At 49.6% G+C, this 19,959-nt stretch overlaps 1 protein-coding gene across 3 annotated transcripts in view; it reads right to left on the minus strand.

Moving 5' to 3' along the window:
• The window catches only part of ZBTB16 (zinc finger and BTB domain containing 16), a 188,114-nt gene extending 168,362 nt beyond the window's left edge, over window positions 1–19,752 (minus strand). The window contains exons 1-2 of one of the 3 annotated variants that reach the window (XM_077112877.1): window positions 19,558–19,752; window positions 14,346–15,694 (exon numbers count right to left, since the gene is read on the minus strand). In XM_077112877.1, coding sequence (XP_076968992.1) covers window positions 14,346–15,613 — 1,268 coding nt within the window. In that variant the 5' untranslated portion in view covers window positions 15,614–15,694; window positions 19,558–19,752. Of the gene's footprint in view, window positions 1–14,345; window positions 15,695–18,486; window positions 18,674–18,746; window positions 19,046–19,557 lie in introns of those variants that run through there. The other 2 variants (XM_077112876.1, XM_077112878.1) reach the window with 2 other exon arrangements.
• Window positions 19,753–19,959: the final 207 nt, after the last annotated feature.

A 19,959-nucleotide genomic window follows, 5' to 3' on the forward strand; every position in this document is an offset into this window, starting at 1 on the left:
CCTAGAGCAAATCAGAACATCTCTGGTCCTCCTCTGCTTGCTTCTAAAATGAGCAAGTTAAAGTTTAAATGACTCGAACGGCCTTCCCAGCTAGAGCATGCTGTGAGCCCTGGTCACCTTGAGAACCCACACCCCCAAGGCAAGATGAGAGCCCTGAGTGCCTTCCTTATGGGAGGTACTTAGCTATCTCCTCTGTACTATTCCTTAATCCTCCAGAAGTAAATAAATAAGCCCCAGCCAGGGACTAAGCCTAAGGATGACAGCCAGGATCTGAGTATGGATCTGAAGCGATTAAAAGTGGGAAAGCAGACACAGAAATGGATTCTCAATAAATAACTTCCTTCAGGTTAAACCTGAATTTTTTCCCACATATGTATACTTTCACAGATCCAGTTTGGGAGCATTCAAATTAACACAACCTGGCCTTAAAAACCGTGCAAAACACATAGTAAGCATTTTGCTTTTATTTATGTCATCAATGGTTTCAATGGGGTGACTCATCCTTCCTCTTTAACACTCTGTTCTAATATGGTTTACTATAAATAATGCAGAGAGAGAGAGAGACTGAGCCCAGAGCCCCTGCCCTGTCAGGTCACATAAGAGGCAATGAACAACCCTACAGTGAATGTGGGCTCAGCTGGAGGCTGGGGAATCACTCACAGGGAGAGGAAAGGCAAATATTCCTCCCTCTACTATCCAGGTATTTAGGGCAAGGAATGTCATTACAAAGGGGAGACAAATACATCAGCACTGAGCGTGAGCCGGGCCTGAGACTGAGATTTTAACACACGAGTTTCTTTAACCTTCCAGAGTCTTCTCAAGAAGTGGAGTCGGGAGGCAAACGCAGGCCACCGTGCTCTCCAGACATACTTATTTGGGGTGTACAGGTTGAAACTCAGTCCATTCTTTCAGACTTCTACTGGTGGTGGGCTAAGCAGGTTTTTTTAGCCACAGAGGTGCCTCTCAGGGGCCCAAACTCACAGGAGGCCAAATCTCAAGAAGGGAGGCCAACACTCCCTGCAGAGCTGGCTAGCCCTCTCTGCACACTCTTTCCAGAATCACAGAGCTGCCTGCTGGTGTTCGCGCTCACCATAGTCATCAGATTTGTCACTGAATTCTTTTGGCCATTTCCAAAAACCAAATCTTTCCTGCCCTAGGACAAGGCCAAAAGAATGTGGCACAGACTTTGGAAAGGATTCTAAAATAAGAATCCCCAAAACACTGGGGGTGTGGTAGCACCCCAGGATTAAGAGATCATTTGCTAAGTACGTGGGCTTCTTTAGAACTTCAGTTTAACATTTCCCATGTGGAAACCTTTATACTCACCTATCATTTCACCTGCTGCCTGCCAGCACAGGCTAAGCACCACCATCAATTCAGCAATGCCCAACACAAAAGAGTTTCCTTGTTTCTTTTAGTCGCCCCTGGACCGAAATATCCAGCTCTACAGCTCAAGACTGGTACTTGACCTGGTATTCTCACTGTACTATGTACTTTATACATATCTTATCCTCACAACCACCTATGAGGTGTTTTCCTTTTTTTTTTTTTTACAGGACAAGCAAACGAAGGCTCAGAGAGGCTAAGCAACTTGCCTAAGCCATACGATTAGTAAATGCTGGAGCCAGGATTTTTCACCCAGGATGCCTCACTTCTATAGCCTGTTTCTTCCTAAAACCCCATACTGTCATTAGAAAACACCACCACGACCTCCTCCCAGCAAGTCTCTTCCTTGGGTGAGGACCCTTCGCCCACCCAGCCCCTATTCCTGGGCTGTATTTTCTATCTTCAGGATCTCATGGACTTCGGCTAGCTCTGTTTCGGCTTCCCGATAAGTCTGCCCCCGCAGATACCTCTAAATGGCACTCTCCACGATCTGCAAACATTACAAGGACATCAAAACAAAGTTATCAGACGGTCCCAACTCTTGTGTTTGATTCCCAGACAGCTTATTGACCAGGTGATGGGTCAGAAGTTTTCTTTTCACCTAACCTCTTCTAGAATACGATACTTGGCTTGAAAAAGCAGATTCGGGGCAGGTAGGAAAAAAAGCCCACCTATTTAAGAGTTCAGATTTATGCATCTGTAGTGAGCACAAATTACTCACCAGCCAACGGCTTGTGGGGGTGGGAGAGCAAAAAAGAAGGGAACTAAAGAAGCAAAGACTACCTACACCCTTCCCCCGCCCCGCACATTAACACAGACACAGCGACCCACTCAACGAAACCGTTCTCAGAGGCTTTACATGTCCACATGAAGGGGCAGAGAAGTAGGTGAGGGCAGGAAGCTGATAAAACTGCGTGATAAATGCAGCTGTAGGGTTTTACAAGATACCTGCTTTCTCCCATCAGGTGTTTCACACATCTCCACACCGATCTGAAAAAAGGGTCCTTTCCCCCACACCGGGCCCCTCCTTCCTAATACACCAACCCTCACCCTGACCCCAACAGTTTATCTTTGCATATTGGAAAAACTGGCATTTATCAAGTAATCTATTCCTCATAGATTGTTAAACAGACCACAGGGGTTATCAGTGGAGCTGATAGAGGAAGATAAACAGCAACCTCTTATGCAAATAGCACTAAGAATGCAGGGCTGGCTACAGGGCAAAAGGGAATTTAGGAGAACAAGAATCCTAACACTTTTCCTCAGATTCAGCCCTGGGAACCCACAGGAGCTTGGAGAAGATTCTCTGGGAGAATTCTCCCTTCCCATTCTTGCAGGTGTGTCCGCAGATCGGACCTGCTTTGCAAAGAAGTGCAGCAGCTTCACATTCAACTACTACAATAGTTTTTTAGAGCCACAAAGTTTCTCCTCCTCCTCCCAACACCCATTTCCCACTTTTGGGATTTCAGCCCCACTGGAACGCCCTCTGCTTAGATTTAGGAGGCTTAGGACCGACTGAGAGGGAGAGAAGGGTCTTCTCCAAGGTGGGAATGGGGTCAGAGGGTGGGAGGAAAACAAAATCCACGGAAGACCAGGAGCTCTGGGTTCTAAGACACAATCCATGTGACCAGGAGATTAAATCCGCTCCTGGGCTCTGTGCATTTGCCTTTTCAGGGAATAGAAGCTGACAGTAGCCTAGGGTCCAGGTGGCATCTTTTCAAACCCTTCTTATTATTTTAAGAGCAAACTCACAACAAGAACCAAGGGGTGAGTGGTTCCCAGTGACAAAAAAAATTGCACTCCGAGGGACAGAACAAACTGCTTCTCACACCAGGCTGCAGGCTGGGGAGTGGGGGGGCGGGTAGGGGGGCGCGGGCGGGCCTGGGAGCAGAATGACAGAATCCAGGGCTGCCCAGAAGGAAAGACTGAATGGAAGAGGCTAATTTACACAGGAAGTAAGCACTTACCAGACCCTTCATCCCAACACAAAAAACCCTCTGCCATATCTGGAAGCAATTACATCCAGTTAACATGATCTGCTTGCCACTAAAATTAACTGCAAACAGAAATATTTTTCACTTTTGCAACAGGAGATGCCAAGGTTTGGCCTATTCTGCCCTCACCCATTGTATCTGGCTGCTGGGAAATATTTAGCAGCTACTCAACTCAAGACACAAAAACCACTCTTGTAGCTGTCAGGACACAAAAAGTAAAATAGTGGATAATTTTGAAGGGGGGGGGGGTGGGAATGAAAACTCTTGTGCTAGAAATTGAGGAAAGGGGCCAGGCACATGGGGTCTGACTTTGCACCACTTCCACATCCAGCCCTGGTTTTCCATGCTGAACTTCGAGGGAAAAAAAAGTTTCTGGAGCCTGACTTAGCAGCTGCTTTGCATCATTTTTAGGTACTATCTTTATTCCTTCTGCCAATGAGGCACATGGGGGGGGGGGGCGTATATACAGAAGTAGACTCGCAAATATTAGTGGATCCTTAATTTAGCCAAGAAGTCAGGGGACAACTGTCAAGATTTAACTTTTGCACTGAACATTCCCAATCCCTACTCTACAAACACCTTTAAAGCAGCTTTTACCTGCTCTAAGAAGGGTAAGAGCTGCTTTTTATTTAAGACATGCACTGTTTTTCACATAGAGGATGAGAAGAAGGCTAAGAGGAGGTAAGAACTTCTCCTGAGTGTGTGTCATCAGGATTTAGTCAGTATCCAGCTGCCTCAACATGCAGGCCACTTACCCTTGTCCCTTCGCTTTGCACGTAGTTCCACAGCAGATAAGAATTTATTTTTAATTTTCCTGGAACTGCTATAAATGCCAGGGACAGACCAACAGGTTTGTTTTAAAGTTCCTAAAGGGGCCAGCGTCTCCGACCCCTCCCCCCACCCACCCCATCTCTTCTGGGCAAGACTCTGGCAAGCGTCCCCCAAAAGCACACTCATCCCTCTGTCACCAGGGACTCTTAAAACAGCAGCAGCAGCAACCAGCAGCAAAGGTAATGCATCCATTTGCCAAACAACTCACAACATCTTTTTCTCAAAAAGAGTAAGGAAAAAGTTTCCCTCAAGAATGAAGTCAAACACTGCTGTTCTCTGCAAAAATCACATTTAGAAGCATTTCTCTCCAAGGGAAAAATAAAAACGATAACAACTTAAGTACCCTGCCATTAAAGATTTGGGGATATGATGGGGGAAAAAAATAGTCTTGATAAATTAAAAGGGAAAAAATGCTATGCCATCCTTTTTAACTTTAAAAACCTTATTTTTATAATGATGGGGGGAGGAAAAAAGTTAAAGAAGCATACATGTCCTTTAAAACTGTGTTACATACATATTTTTTTTTTTTTTTTTTTTTTTTTTTTTTTTAAAGGAAAGACAGAGAGAAGGAAGGAAGGATAGAAGGAAGGAAGAGAGGAAGAAAGGGAAACATCTTTTAAACATTTTCTTGTTTTATTGTATTTTGTTTCTCCGTTTTCGTTACATGGGCTGGGGCCGGGAATCGAACCGAGGTCCTCCGGCATAGCAGGCAAGCACTTTGCCCGCTGAGCCACCGCGGCCCACCCTACATACATATTTTATATGCATCATCCTACTTATTAAGACTACAGCAGCACCAGGAAGCAAATATTACTAATTTCATCTCACTGGTGAGAGCACTGAGTGGTGAGGTCACAGAGCTCTTAGGGGCCAGAGGACGGATTCAAACCCAGGTCCAAATCTAGATTCAATAATCTGCACCACAATGTCCTCCTGTTATTGTTGTGCAGCCAATGATGCAGACTGCAAGCAGAAAATCTAGAAGCTACAGACATACAAAAGGAAAGAAAATACTACCGTGGGAAAGAGTTTGGCAATTGCTGAGAAGGCCAAACACAGAATTACCATACAACCCGGCAATCCCACTTCCAGGTACACAGCCCAAAGGAACTGAAAAAGCAGGACTCAAACACATGTTTGCACGCCAATGTTCATTAGCGGCAATATTCACAGCTGCCAAAGGAGGGAAGCAATCCCAGTGTCCATCAACCGATGAATAGATAAACAAAATGCGGATATACACATGATGGAATATTACTCAGCCTTAAAAACGAATGAAGTTCCGAAACAGGCAATAACATGGATGAACCTTGAGGACATTATGCTGAGTGAAATAACTAGACACAAAAGGACAAATATTGTATGATCTCACTGATATGCAATATCTAAAATAGATAAACTGGTTCTGAGACCAGTTACCAGGGGCCTGGGGATGGGGAAATATTGTTTATTGGGTGCAGTTTCTGTTTGGAGTGATGAAAAAATTTCAGTAATGGTCAGTGATGATGGTAGATCAGCACTGCAAATGCAATTAATGGCATTGAATGGTACGTGTGAAAGCGGTTAAATGAGAATTGTCATGTTGTACAAATGCTACCAAATTTTAAAGGAAGAAAGAAAAGAAGCATCCCCTAAAATTCCACCTCCCAGGGATACCCGTTTGTTTGCAGGGTCTCTCCTTGCCCCCCACTCCATATACACATCCAGGGGCCTATACACAGCGCTCCAGGCATGGAAACAGTTAAGTCGCCCTCACTGAATAAATCAAAAGTTCAAGGCTGCAGCATACCACAGCGACTCCCACTTTACCTGTGACAAGAACCAGAGAGGGGCCGAAACCCCAAGCATCCTGCACGGGGTCTGCCCGGCCCGCACAGGTTACGCCGCCAGGGTCAGGGCCGTGGACCTGCAGTGGCAACATTCATTTCCTGAACAGGACAAGTTCTCCTGACCATAAAGCTAATAGGGACTTCCTCACGGGGCGAGCTCTGGCTGACAGGGCTACTTGTCACTGGTCACGCAGGAGGAGAGCGCTGGTTCCCATTAGTGGGTTATGATGCCAGGTGCTACTAATAAGGTACATCGGCAAGAAACAAGAGCCTGCTAAGTTGTCTCTCCAACTCTGGAAGTAATCAGGTCTGGGCTTCAGGGTAGGGGAGGGGCCTTCTTTAAAGAGAGGGGTGAGGGCAAGCAGGGGCTTGGCCACAGTAGAGCCCGGCAGCACCTAATCTGCTGAATGGCTTAAATCAATAGGTTTCAAACCACCACCACCACCCCGCCGTGTCCTCCAGCTACCAGAAAAGACTCCCCCAAATTAACATTAATAACGTCTCCCCAGCACTCCAGGCCTGATGGATCACCCCCAAGGGCCATCACCGCCCGGCCACATCTGCTTCTCACTAGGGCAGGGAGAGTGGTGCCAACAGGACTAAAGGCACGAAGACCACGGCGGGCAGCTAATCCATTTAGAGACCCACACAGGGCCAGGGTGGCAGGGACTCAGCCGCTCCGGCTCCCGGGTCCCCTCTCTGAAAGGCCCTGACACATCCAGACCGGGCAAGGCTGCCAGCAAAGAGAAGCTGGAAGTAGGGAGGAGGCCTTGTGTGGAAGTCCGGGCGGTGCATTTTATGTCTCAAGTTATCTCATTTAATTGTTTAAAGCCACACTGGGAAGAAAGGGTTAACCCCATTTCACAGAAGAGGATCCTGATGGTCAGAGGGGTTAAGTCTCTGGCCCAAATTCACAAGCGTAAGGAGTTGTCAAGAATTGAAAACCAGCCTATCTGACTTCAGTCTTTGTGCTCGTGCTCCACATTACACACTGCACCTCCGAGAAAGACAATGGTTTGGCGGCGTTTGTTTCGTTCTTGGCATGCCTACCAGTGGGGATTGCGTGCATTATTATGTCTTTATGTATTATTTCTGGGGGATCTACATGGTCCTAAGAGAAAGAGAACTCCAAAAAACGTTCTCAACTAACCCAGAATTTCTCCCTTTCATCAAAATTCCTACGACAGGGTCTTTTCATAACTTCCATCAGTAATGCCCCTCTGTTTCAGGAAGTTCTTTCTCATATCTAACTTTGGTTCTTCTTACTGCAATGCTAAACACAATCTGCTCATGCTGAGGAATATCAGATCCTGAGGACAGGGTGGAAAGCGAACAATCAACGGTGAGTTAAGCAGGTTTCTGCTAGCTCTTAGCCAACATTTCCATGCTGACAATAACCTACCAGATACCCTTCTTGCAACTGCAGAGATAAGTCTCACATAGGCAAAACCCAACCATATTTTCTCCAGACTGAGCCAGCATAATAAGGACACAGGGGCTTTTAAGGGGAAATGGTAGAAAGGGATATTTCTGATTATGCTGGCAAGAAATTAACAGCATGGAATTTTTATTTTTGTAAATAGGTTTCTTTTTCTCTTTCTCTCTATATTTTTGCTTTTTCAATCAGCATAATAGGACTATACTACTAGAAGCTGGTCTCTCTCTTTGCCAGGAAGAGATGATGCGGTACTCCTTAGACTCACATGGCCTCAGTCCCCAAAGATCTGAACCCTCTGCAGTAAGCAACACTCTCAACTTCCCACTCTCCCAAGAGAGAAGGAGACACCCAGGCCAGAACTGGCTAAACAGCACCAGGCTAAATGGCAGGCAACACGGACCTGGTACTTCCTGTACTCTTCCTTCCTTTCTGATTCCATCAGGTGCCTTAGAGCCAACCAGGAATATTATGGTGACCTGGAAAGAACAGTGAGCATGGGGCCAGAAGACCTAGGCACAAACTCTGGCACTGCCCTTTACCACTTTACCATGGACAACCTAACAAATCTCTCAGTTTTCCCTTCCCCATCAGTGAATGTGAAACTAATACAGACCTCACAGGACAGCCAGAGTGGTTAAGGAGATGCTGGCATGGACGAACACACTTACACAGAACCCAAAAGGGACTGAGGACTCAAAACAAATGTGTGCTGAGTCCACTCTTAAAAGCATCCTGCACGAGGGGAGGCAGGGGAGCAGGAAATAAAAGCACAGTGGCACGCCCAGCAACCTCTGCCCAGCATTATGATGCTTCCTTCAGTACGATGCTGTGAGTGCTGCGTACCTCCTTGACCACGGTGATTTGCATGCCTGGCCATCTGCCAAGGCAGCAGGACCCTGCCTTGGTGAGCTGCCTAGGCATCTGGAGCTGATGACAGTGGAGTGCTGCCCAGCTAAATTTAAACGAGAACTGGAATGATTCACCAGGCCTTGGGTCAATGGGACAAAGAGTACCCTGGCCACCACGGTGGAAGAGACCAGCTTCTGAGGGAAGATGCAGGTGCACACTAAGTGTCAGCCTCAAACACACAGCACATGCACAACGCCATGGTTTGTACGGTGCTGTATGAATCGATGCCCGATGCTGAGAATAGCCTCCAGGGGAAAGCAGGATTTGGACCAACACATTTTACCCTCACTGCTAGTATGACCCACTTCACAACAGTAATGACAATAAAAAATACAATAGCAAGCATATACAGAGCACTTGCTTTGTGCCATTTCTTGTACTTTATAAATATTTACCAATTTGATCTTTATAACAACCCTGTGAGTACATACTGTCATAATTTCCATTTTACAAATCAGAAAAGAGGCATAGAGGGGTTAAGTAACATAAGCTTGGTGACACAGCTGATAAGTGGGGAAGCCAGGATTCTGATCCAGATGGCCTAATTGGTTCAAAATGGACACTTATTATTTGTAAAATATTGGGGAGGAGGGGTGCCATTGTAAATTTATTTTTCTACCAAAAAAAAAAAAAAAACTGACATAGAGTCAGAGCTTTACTCTAGCACAGCCAAAATAGAACCCTGGCTAAGAAAACCTTTAGTGGTAAAAGAAAGCTCAGAAACTTGCCAAAGGGCAAGGTGAGGTCCACCTATATTCACTCAGCAGGACTCTTAAGTTTTAGACTTGGGCTTATATTTGGTCCTGTTTTATAGTCATTAATTTAAAAAAATAAAGTGACTGCAAACGTTTCCTCCCAAATTACCAAGAAGTCAAAGAGCTGTGAGAACAGTCTGATTTTAACAGTTTAGGATAATCACTATTTTAAAGATTCATAAATAGTTTTCCCAGAACAAGCAGGAAGATAAAATGCTGCTGAACTGTAGTTTTCTTCCCACCCCCTCCAGCAATTAGCAGCTGTGTCCAATAGTGACAGCAAATTAAGATGGAACTTCTTACTAAGGTAAAAGAGAAGACAGCTTTCCTCCAAATAAAATAAAGAAGTCATTTTCAAAAGTTCCGAGAATTCGGTCTAGATCCCCGATGACTGTGTGACCCTACGCAGGTTAAAGGGTTAGAAAACAAAGTCAGAGTAGACGAATCGAATCAATCCGACTCCCTAGTTAGCTGACTGAACTGCCAATCCGAACTCCAGAACACAGCAAGAGTGGGTCAGCCAAAAGGACTTCAGGAGGGTGTACGTGGTTGCGCCAGGGAGGTAATGAATTTTTGAAGAGCTCCATCAAAACCTGAAAATAGCTCATTCAAGTGCCTAATTTCACAAAGAAATTAAAACCTGGGGTAAAAAAAGGACGAACAATGGTGAGACAAAGCTAAAAGATGGAGAGCTGGGCCTCAAGTCTCAGCCTCAACAATAGCTGGGAGCAATACCACAAACCCTCTGCCATCTTCCTATCTGCACAACCAACAACCTCTCCAAAAGGCCAGGAGACTTCCAGGAGCCCTGGAGGCTATGAACTTAAGTCATTCATTACCCCAAAAAGGATCCTTCCTGGAAACAGAAGTGAATTCAAAAAAGGATTTGGACAAATCTGTGAATGACAGAGCAGCCATAAATAGCTACTAAGAAAAGCTGGTGTACACCTGACCTTTAGGACTGACGTCAAGGAAGATGGCTGGAGCCTCTGACGGTGGTATCTCACGGATGCTACTGGCAACCAAAGACTGGGTCAGATGGAGCTGACCCAGAACGGCAGTGCCCATGTTCTTATATGGCCTGGTGCAGAGAAACCTGGCCTGCGAGGCAGGTGGGACTGTGACAGGCTTGACCCATTTATAGCTGGATGGCCTTGGGCAAGTCACTTCTTCACCACAAACCTCATTTTCCTCATCTGTAAAATGGAGGTGACAATGGTGCCCAATTTCTTGCCCAAAACCCTTGGGGGATTCAGAAATCGGGATTTTTTAGGTTTTCAGAGAGGTACTGTGGGGCCGATGGTATTTATTGCATAACAGTCCCAAGAGAGTTTAGGGCAGCACTCTGTAATCGAACACAATAAATTTTTTGCAGCAAAACATAAGAATATTCAAAATAAGTAGGATAAATATAACCTTGTGTCAGTTCAGATCAGGTTTTGCCATTACATGAGCATGTTGCAAACTTAGGCAAAATGTTTGAGCTTTCAGAGCTTTTCAAACTTCATAAGTACAGATATGGGTTTATGGACCAGTACCACCTTAGGGGAGGCTGCAAGGGTGAGAGAGATAAGTTAATTAAATTAAAGGGGCTTTGTAAGGGAGAAAGTGCTGCACTGATAAAAGGCATCAGTAATATGACTGCTGCTATTATTTCTTAATATAACCCTTTCAAGCAGAACTGGGCATTAGAGGTACCTGAAGTTGGCAGAAGGATAAAAGGGGACAAAGAGTTCAGGGCACCCTCCAACCACCCAAAAGAGCCTAAACCAAGGTCAATAGTTGTTGGCCCTTTACATGGTCAATTACTGAAGAAAGAACAGCTGGTTATCTGGGGAGACCAAGTAAGGCAAGGGGCCAGGCAGAACTGACTTCTCAGCCACATGGCTCATGCACCCAAGAGCCAGCTCCCAGAGGCCCCCAGGAAGGGGTACATACACGGATCCAGGGAACTGGCTGAGACCATCCCTTGTGACTCTTGAGCATCCTTTCAAGAATAAGGCAAGAGCTGTTTCTCTGTAGGACACGTCCTGTAGCTGTTCTGTATAACATCCACAGGCTCCTGGGAAACCAAACCCCACACTGCTTCTGCCATACTAACTTCAGAAACATCTTAAGAACAGGCTGTACGAGCCTGGGGAGACTGCAGGCTATACATGAGGACCATGCTCACACTTAAGTCAATCACTCCATTCTCTGTCATCTCATCCCATCTTGTACAGAACTCTGAGCATGGTAAGGTGCAGCTGGGCCCAGAGGAGCTTGTTCCTGGACCACATCGAGACAAGCCTACGTGCCAATTGCTGCCACAATTCAGAGAAAGAAGAGAGACTGAGCCTGCAGGGGGGCAGTGCGGACTTTCAGAAGAACTGACGTGACCTTCAGAGAGATATTATCCTCTGCAATGTGGGACCACTGGGGAAGATTTTGGGGTCCAGAGCTTGCTCCTCCACCTGCCCAGAGAATGTCACTGATCCATCAGGCCTCTGAATTGTTCTGACTTCCCTCTGGATCCCTTAGATGAGTAAGCCCCATATGATTTACCCAAATGGTTTCTTTGGTCCTTCTATCAATCAGAAGCTACTTTTGGCATTGCCTTTATATGACAGTCGGCCTCAGGGACCACAACCCATAACTTCACTAAGTTTCATTCCAACTATCTGATGCGCCAATATACTCTCCTCCCACTCCACAACCACCTTGGGATCCAGTCATGGGGAAACCTACTGATGTGATTTTATAAGGACCCCTCCTTCCCGAATCACTTCCAGGCATTCTTCCTGACTTCCTCTCATGTCCTTCCACTATACCCTCCTCACCCCCGCGCTCTAACCTCTTGGCTTTAAATAAGAACTAAACCTGTTTCAAATATCTGCAGCCTATAACTCCATCATATTCATCATGTTATACTGACAGCCAATTCCACAAAATCTCCCACACTGACTGTTTTCCACCTTGTCTTTTTGCTTGTACTAGGAGTAGTGACTTTTTATTCCTTTGGGGCAGACAGTGGACAGCAGGAAATAGGGAAATAGCCCATTAATCCTGGAACTCTGATGGTCACGGAGGGGAAAAAGCCTCACATCAAGTTACAAGTCAGGAGTAAGAGTTGAATGCAGGGGAAACATCTTCCCTCTTTTGCTTCTTTAGACCCTCCCAGCTTTCCACCGAAGGCACTGCTCCAAGCTCTAACTTCTTGGGTTATCGGGGATTGCTTGGTGCCCTCAGTCAAAAGCACATTCTCCCTGTTAGCAGCGCACGGGGTGAGGCTGACCATTTTGGGTCCAATGCCTCCCCAGCACTGTATCAGGAGGACAGGACATTTTCTCTGCACCACCTCATAGCCAGCACAACCCTGCCAGGATGCAGAGCCAATGGGGATATTGCAGGGACAAAACCTAAACAAGACAGAGGGACATACAAATTCGTTCTTCACCTTTGCCTTACTAGATGCCAGCCACAACTCGAGTGATTTTTAGATGTTATCTCATTAATTCAGCAGTACTCTGCTGACCATCTCCATTTTTAAGTGAAGAGAAAAAAGAAAATCAAGCCTCCTAAAGGTTAAATAACCATTCTCTCACCACTAGACACAGCTAACTCCACTGCTTTGAAATATAATGCAGTCAGCCCTCCCTATCCCCACAGAGAAACGAGGGTATCACAGGATGGAAAACTGGGAACTTCTGGGACAGCAAGTTCCTTTGTTGCCTTCTTGGGCAAAAAGAAGCAACCAAAACCAAACTGGAACCAGAAAAAAGTTACTTTCCACCATAGCCCACTTCTCAGAGCACATAACTGAAATAACTCACATCCGGAGAAAATGGTAAATCTATCTGGTCAAGCTGGGGAGGGGGTTTCCTCTTGAGGAAAGTCTGAGAAAAACCAAACACGACCTCAGTCTATTTCTGAGAGTGGGAACATCAAGGAGACACATCTTGGTGGCAGTTATTTTTCACACCCACCCCCAAAAACAGCGGCTACATTTAGTTTATGCAGCACTTTCCACAAGGGAGGTCTCAGGCCCACCTATGAGGGGCATCAGAATTCAACAAAACAGCAGGCCAGAGGGTGTGCAGGGAAATGTCATCAATGAGGACAACCAAAAACCCCATTTCTTTACACCATTAACCTTACTTCAGGAATGGAATATAAAATGATGACATATGGTTTATGCTGGATGCAGGAAAAAGCCAAACCCTCTGCATTTGCTCAGCTTCTGATAAGAAATCCTCAAAACCTCCTGTTCCGTAGACATTATCTTCTTCAGGACTGGATGACACCAGAGGCAGCACGCAACAAGCAGTGAAAGCCTGGAGTCCAGCTCTGCCTCTTCCTATCTGTGAGCTCTGAGTCTCTGTACCTTCCGATGCAAAAGAACAAGACTGCCTACCTCATCGGGCTGTCATAATGAAAACATAACTCCGTATAAAGCATTCAGCACTGAAGGAGGCCCAATCATGAGAGCTCAGTGAACAGCTATTTCACAGAGAAGAACTCAGAAGCCAAAGGGAAGCTGATGCTGCCCAACATCGCATTTTTAATTTCAGTGTGGACAACGAAGGGACAAGAATGAGGCTCTGCTGCAGGCTACAAGGGGTCTTATGCCCCTCCTTTCCCCCTGAATTTAAATCAACAGCTCCTAAATGTGTTTGCAGGAACAAAGAAGGAGAAGGGAGGGCAAGCAACAAGACAAACTTTCACTGGGAATGAAGTTCGGATCCTGCAACTGCCCTTGCGGCTTTGGCAGCATTCAGCCCCACCCCAACACCTCCTGTTTTCTGCGAACTGGGCCGCAGATCACCCGCCTCTGCTGAAACTACTCAGTGCAAACCCAGGTACCTGAAACCTGGTAACACGTCCAGATCCAGGCCATGAGAATAATCCCACTTCCTTCTTTCCCTCCTTCCACTCTATCAGTCACTCCAGGCAAAGGAGGACAGACTAAACAGCAGCAAAAAGCAGGAGCCCAAAGCGAAAAGAACAAAAAAAGAAGCTGGGCCCACGAGCCTCCCAATGCTTTATAAAGATTCTAGGTCCCCTCACCCCACTGAAAAGTGTGCCTCTTCCAGAGCTTATAAAGAAGTGTTTTTCCCAAATGGCAGGGAGGACAGGGGAGCAGACCCTAGGGTTTAGGAGGAGCCAGGGAAGGGTGCTGGGGACCGGAAGTCAGGTCAGAGTGTGGGATCGGCAAGGCACCCACCTGTGCTGTTCCACAGCCTCGTTGTCGGGCAGCTCGACCCCGCACACGCTGCACTGCTCCCCGATGGTCCGGCTCTCTGACTTCATGCCCACGGCCAGCTCGCCCAGTTTGTTGAACAGCTCCCTCTGGATGAAGCCCTGGGGCAGGAGACTCCCGTAGGTGCTGAAGTCCATGGAGACAGCCAAGGCAGGCTGCATGTGGAGACCTGACGTCACTGAAGACGGCATGCTCAACACAGCATCAGCCTTGTGGTTGGGCAACACGGAGTAGATGCCCAGATGTTTCTCAGCTGAGGGCACAGGGTGCTCTAGCCGGCCAGGGGGGCCCTGGCCTGCCTCGGCTGGGGGTGGCAGCTGCTCAGCACTCTCCTCACGCCCATAGTGCAGCTCCCTGGCACTGGTGATGACGCTGCTCCGGGTTGGGGTCCCAGGCCCCTCTTTGCCCCTTTCCTCAGTCTTGTCCCCCATACCGCCTGAGATGCTGGACTCAGCTGTCCCAGGACTGTCCTGGCTGGGTACCTCATCTACCTGCATCATCTCTGTCTTGACCTCACTCACCCCGGGGTGCCGCCCACCCCCAGCCAGAGTCGGCTCATCAGGCCCCGCAGGAGGCTGAAGAGTTCCCTGCAGGAGAGACTGTCCTATGGTCATCAAACTGTCCACTGCGGCCTTGGTGGGGCTCATGGCTGAAAGACCAAATGAGGTGGAGACTGACGGGCTCTGTTCTGCCGCGGGCCCTGGGAGGCTCTGCCCAGCCACGCTGGCATACCCACTCTCCTCACTGGAATGCTTCGAGATGAAGATGTTCTTGAGGTACCGAGCCTTGCGGTCCTCTTCTTCCTCGGCCCCGCCGTCGGCCATGGTGGCCTCGGTGTCATTGTCATCTGAGGCCTGGATGGTCTCCAGGATCTTCAGGCACTGCTCCTCCAGGTACTCAATCTCCAGGATCTCGGCTGCATATAGCAGGTCATCCAGGTCCTCCGCCTTGGCTTGCAGGGTGGCCGTGTATGCATACTCCAGAATCTGCTGGAAGGTCTTTGGTGAGAGGAAGTCCAGAGTATAGTGCTGGCTGTTACGGTGGAAGAGGATCTCAAACATCTTGCTGGTGCAGGCCAGCACCGTCCGGTGGGCGTGGAACTCCTGGCTGTCCACCATGATGACCACATCACACAGAGTCCCGGCCAGCCGCATCTGGTTGGCCTTGCACAGGAGCCCCGTGGGGTGGCTGGGGTTCTGCAACTGGATCATACCCATCTTTGTCAGATCCATGGTGCTCCCCGCGGCTCAGGCATGAGGCTCTCTTTTCTTCTGGGCTCTGCGTGGCGGGGCAGGGTGGGTTTCCTGGGCCAACTGAGGGGGATTGGAAGAGAGAAGGGTAGGTCAAGGTAAGATGAGCCAATGAAAGGCAAAGTAGTTAGTATCCTCAAAAGTAAAAAGTCAAACAATATAACACCACCCACCACCATCAGCAGCAAGATGGTCTTGGAGGTTTTAATGAAGGAAAGAAGAACTTCCTAGAAACATACAAATCTACCTTTTATAAGCCCACAAATGATAAGAGTAAAGAGAAGGTTTTGCCATAGCATGTGCCTAATTCATGTTCTAAGACATCTGTTACATCAAGTGAAAAATTGCAGTGGAGTCCTGTAAGCCCTGGGTTTTCTTCAAGTCTGAGAATGGTGGGCTCAGATCCACGTGCAAGGCTGATATTCCTTATGAAGAGGTACTTAGCTCATACTTAAAATAAGCAAGAATTGAACCCCTTCTTTTAAGTGCTCAACTTCACTAACAGATACCCATACGACAAACCTCATCCTTAAAGTTTTTCTAATCACTGCCTCACTATGAGAGCCCCAGGAGCAAAGTCAAGTGCAGGTGGAGCTGGTAGCTGGCAGTCCAGGCTCATAGAAATCTATGGACATCTAGGCTCCTCTCCCTGACCCCTCCTCTTATCACCAACCAGTGACCTCCTGTGCCTCTGTCCCTCCACTCTCCTCAGAGCCTCCAAGGGCTGACAGGCCCCCACCCTGACCCCTCCTTATGCACCAAGAGGAACACATATGCATAACTTGCCCAATAGTCTGGGTCACTTCCACCAACAGGTACCTCCAAGTTATGTTGTATATCATCCAAAATATGGATTTGTATGGCTACAGGTGTGTATGTGTGTGAGCATGCACCCATGTGAGAGTTAACACAAGAACACACACATATAAAGCACTGCACTTAACCTTCCACACACACACGCTCACAAGTGCACAGCGGACAGAAGGATCTAAAAAAGGAAGGAGGATAGATCATGAAGGCATGGAGAGAAATGAGGAAATATGCAACCCTACAGCCAGAAAGGCACGTGCTGGGTACATGAGCTATACATGTGGGCCCCAAGCTACCAGGAGCGGGCAAGTCCTGTGACCAGGAGTGGCAGCGAAGCTGGACATGGCTCCCAGGCGCTAGAAGCTCTATTGGCACCAGCATCCACAGAGGGCCTTACAACCAGTATGAAGAGAAAACAGGCTGAGAGACAAAGGCCTCTCCCAGAGCCGGGCTGGGATCATTAACAGGGCTCTAGGACTCCCCAACCTGTTCAAGGAATGTTAGAAAGACTTCACTGGCTCAGGTTCCTCCCAACCTGCGGCTTGCTGTGGTCAATATTGCAGCAAACACAGTGGGAGCAAAGCAAAGCAAGGTTTCTTACTTGCTCTTAGAACACTGCTTGCCTCCGCCCCCAAAAGAAGACCTATTGGTTCCAGTCACAGCACTCGGGCAGAGAGGGTTAAAGGGACGGCTAGTCAAGACACCTCTGCTGCCCACCCCGGGGTGGGGGCCGAAGCCGTCAAGAGTAGGGTGGTCATTCACCTGCCCCTAGCCAGCTTTCCAGCAAAACTCGGGATATCAAGGAACTAAAAGGAAGCAGACGAAAAAATGGAAGCTTGGCTACCCAACTGCCTCGCCAAAACAAATTTCTGGGGTTCCAAGGACATCAAGGTGCTTCTTGGTCAGATGTCTCCCGACCCCACAGCTCGGCGCCCGCGATCAGGCCAGCGCTGGCTGCAGCGCCCAGCCCGGCGACACGGGAAAAAACTGGCGCTAAACCTCTCGATCCCTGAGGATCGGTCGTGCTTTCACACACACTCCCAGTTCCCAGCGACCCCCACGCAGACTTAGAGAACACTTCAGCAAACTTGGGGAATCAACTTTTCCCGGAAAGCCAAACAGCAGAAAGAAAGGACGCGGGACTAAGAAGGAGGGAAAGCGAAAGAGACGTGGCTGAAAGGCGAAGAGTCCAGGCGGGCTGGACAGCCACCGCGAGAGCGGCGAGGAGACGGACCCGCCCCGGAGCGCACAGAAAGCACAAAAGCCCTGCAGCGAGTGGTAGGAGAAAAACCGAGCTGGGGTCGTCCGCTCCTCTCTCCCACCCAGGGCCGTCACCCCCAGGGAGCGATGGGCAGGGTCCCCAGACTCGGACCGGGGTGCAGGCAAGCGCCAGCAGCCAGCCTGCGCGGGGTTCCAAGCATCTCTCGGAGCGGACGAGAAGGTGGTTGTGAAGCGCGTCTGTGCGTTCAAGGAGGTCCGCGTTCCGGCGGGATCGTGCGCGTTTCCAGCGCACGAGAGTCGGTGTGTGCCTGCATGCGTGTGAGGGAAGGAGTGTTCTAGGGACTGCGCGAGCGTGCCGCCGGTGCGCGAGTGTGAGAAAAGCATCCCGAACGCATCAGGTGCAGAGCCCAGGCACCCACCGAGCGCGGCCGGGAGCGCACGGCGAGCTCCGGCCCCTCGGCCAGTCCCGCCGAGAACCGAGGGCCCAGGGCCTTGGAGACCCTACAGAGCTCCGTGTGACTGCCCCCTAAAATAGAGTGAGCGAGAGAAAAAGAGCCCACCACGTTTCTCAAAGAGAAACAAAACCCAAGCGAGTCCCTTTCCTGCTCCCTTCCACCCCCAGAATCACTCCTCTGATCCTCCGATTCCAGGTTCCCCGTCGGCGGGCGAATAAACACACAAATAAATAAACCACAAGCCGTTCTCGCGGCCGCGCACCCGTCCTCATACACATGAGCACCCACCAGATCCCGGCTCCTCCGCCTGCCCCTGAAGGTACAAAGCCACCCTATCCCCAGTAGACCTCTCTGTCCCCCACCTCTCACCCCGACAGTGCCCTGCAAGGGAGAGGTTGAAGAAGCAGCTGCGTCCAAACTGACAGCCCGGGCTCCCCTTCTAGCCGACTCCCCAACCGGCGGAGGCGACGGCTGCAGCAGCAGGGAAGGAAAAAGGCCGAAGCAAATAAGGCACAATCAAGCGGCCGAGTGGCCGAAGCGAGCGCGCTCCCCGAGACCTCTCCAGCCCCGGGGCGCCCGGGTGCGCGGCGCTCGCTGGGCGGTGCGCCCCTCCCCGACCCTCCACTCACCGCTGCGGAGCCGGGCGCCGTGGGGTGGATGTGCGTGCCTGTGGGGTGGGGGGTGTGCCTGTGTCTGGAAAGGGTGTTGCTGGGGAACTGTTGCTCTCGGTATCACAGCGGCAGCGGCGGCATAGCCCGGCAGTTCGCAGTACCCGCTCTCATCACCCTCAACTCCTCTCTGCTGCGAGGTTAGCAAATCACCACCGGCTGCGGCGCCTCCGCCGCGTCCCACGTCAACGTCGAGCCCCCTCCCCTGCGAGGCCCCGGCGCCTCTCCATCTTTAGTGCTGGCGGCCGAGCCCGGCTCCCTGCCCACAGCTGCCCCCCTTCCCTCCCCCTCGCTCGCAGTCCCCGGGCTCAGCCCGCCCACCCCCAACACTGGCCGAGCCGGCGCGCGCTCCCAGCCCCACCCCTCCCCTCCCCTCTCTCCTCCCTTCCCCTCCCTTACTCCGCGCTCCGCGCTCCGGGCTTCGCCTGACATCTAGCTGCTGCTAGGGCGCCGGCGGTCGCCGCTCGCCGATCTAACCGAGAGGAGCGAAGGAGCGAGTGGAGAGGAGTGCACGGCACTCGGAACGCTTGATGGGGGCAGTAGGGACACGAGTTCTGCTTTCTCACGGTGCTCCCGGTTGGAATTTTATCCTGGGTTCCAGTTTGCTCCAATTCAGCGTATCAGCTCTCGCCTTTCACTTTTTCCCCGGACTCGGGGTGTATCCCTAGTGCCTACATACACACATTTACACACACACACAAAAGGCTGACTTCCTAATCCAAGCCCACGCTCCCCATCGTCCCGCCAGCTACGCGCCTCGGGCGGTGCGCACCTGGATTGCAAGAAGTCTCCGGGCGCAGAATTTGCGTTCCCTGGTGATTCCAGTGCCAGAGGGTCCGCAGGGATCAGTCGTTGAGGAGAGCCACCCATTTTAGCTGTCGCGGTCGCTGAAGGCCGAGTTCGCGGCCTGACAAACTTTTCTCCCTCTCAGCCTTGTACATCCCCTCGGCTCTACCCCCCAGGAACCTGGCTGCGCCCTGCTCCAAGCTCAGTTTGGAGAAGCTTTGGGCCCTTCAAATGTACCTCCTCCTCTCAACTGGCCGCCCCAGTTAAGTGCCCCTGAAACATGCCTTTCCTCAGGCGGCGGAGAGCGTCTCTCTCCCCTTTTCCCTGTTGCTGGGCAAGGGAAGATAGTTTGAGGTGGGAAGCGCTCCTCCGAGCCCAGGCTTCGGCG

This window comes from Tamandua tetradactyla, chromosome 8, assembly GCF_023851605.1.
Source record: "Tamandua tetradactyla isolate mTamTet1 chromosome 8, mTamTet1.pri, whole genome shotgun sequence".
NCBI lineage: Eukaryota > Metazoa > Chordata > Mammalia > Pilosa > Myrmecophagidae > Tamandua > Tamandua tetradactyla.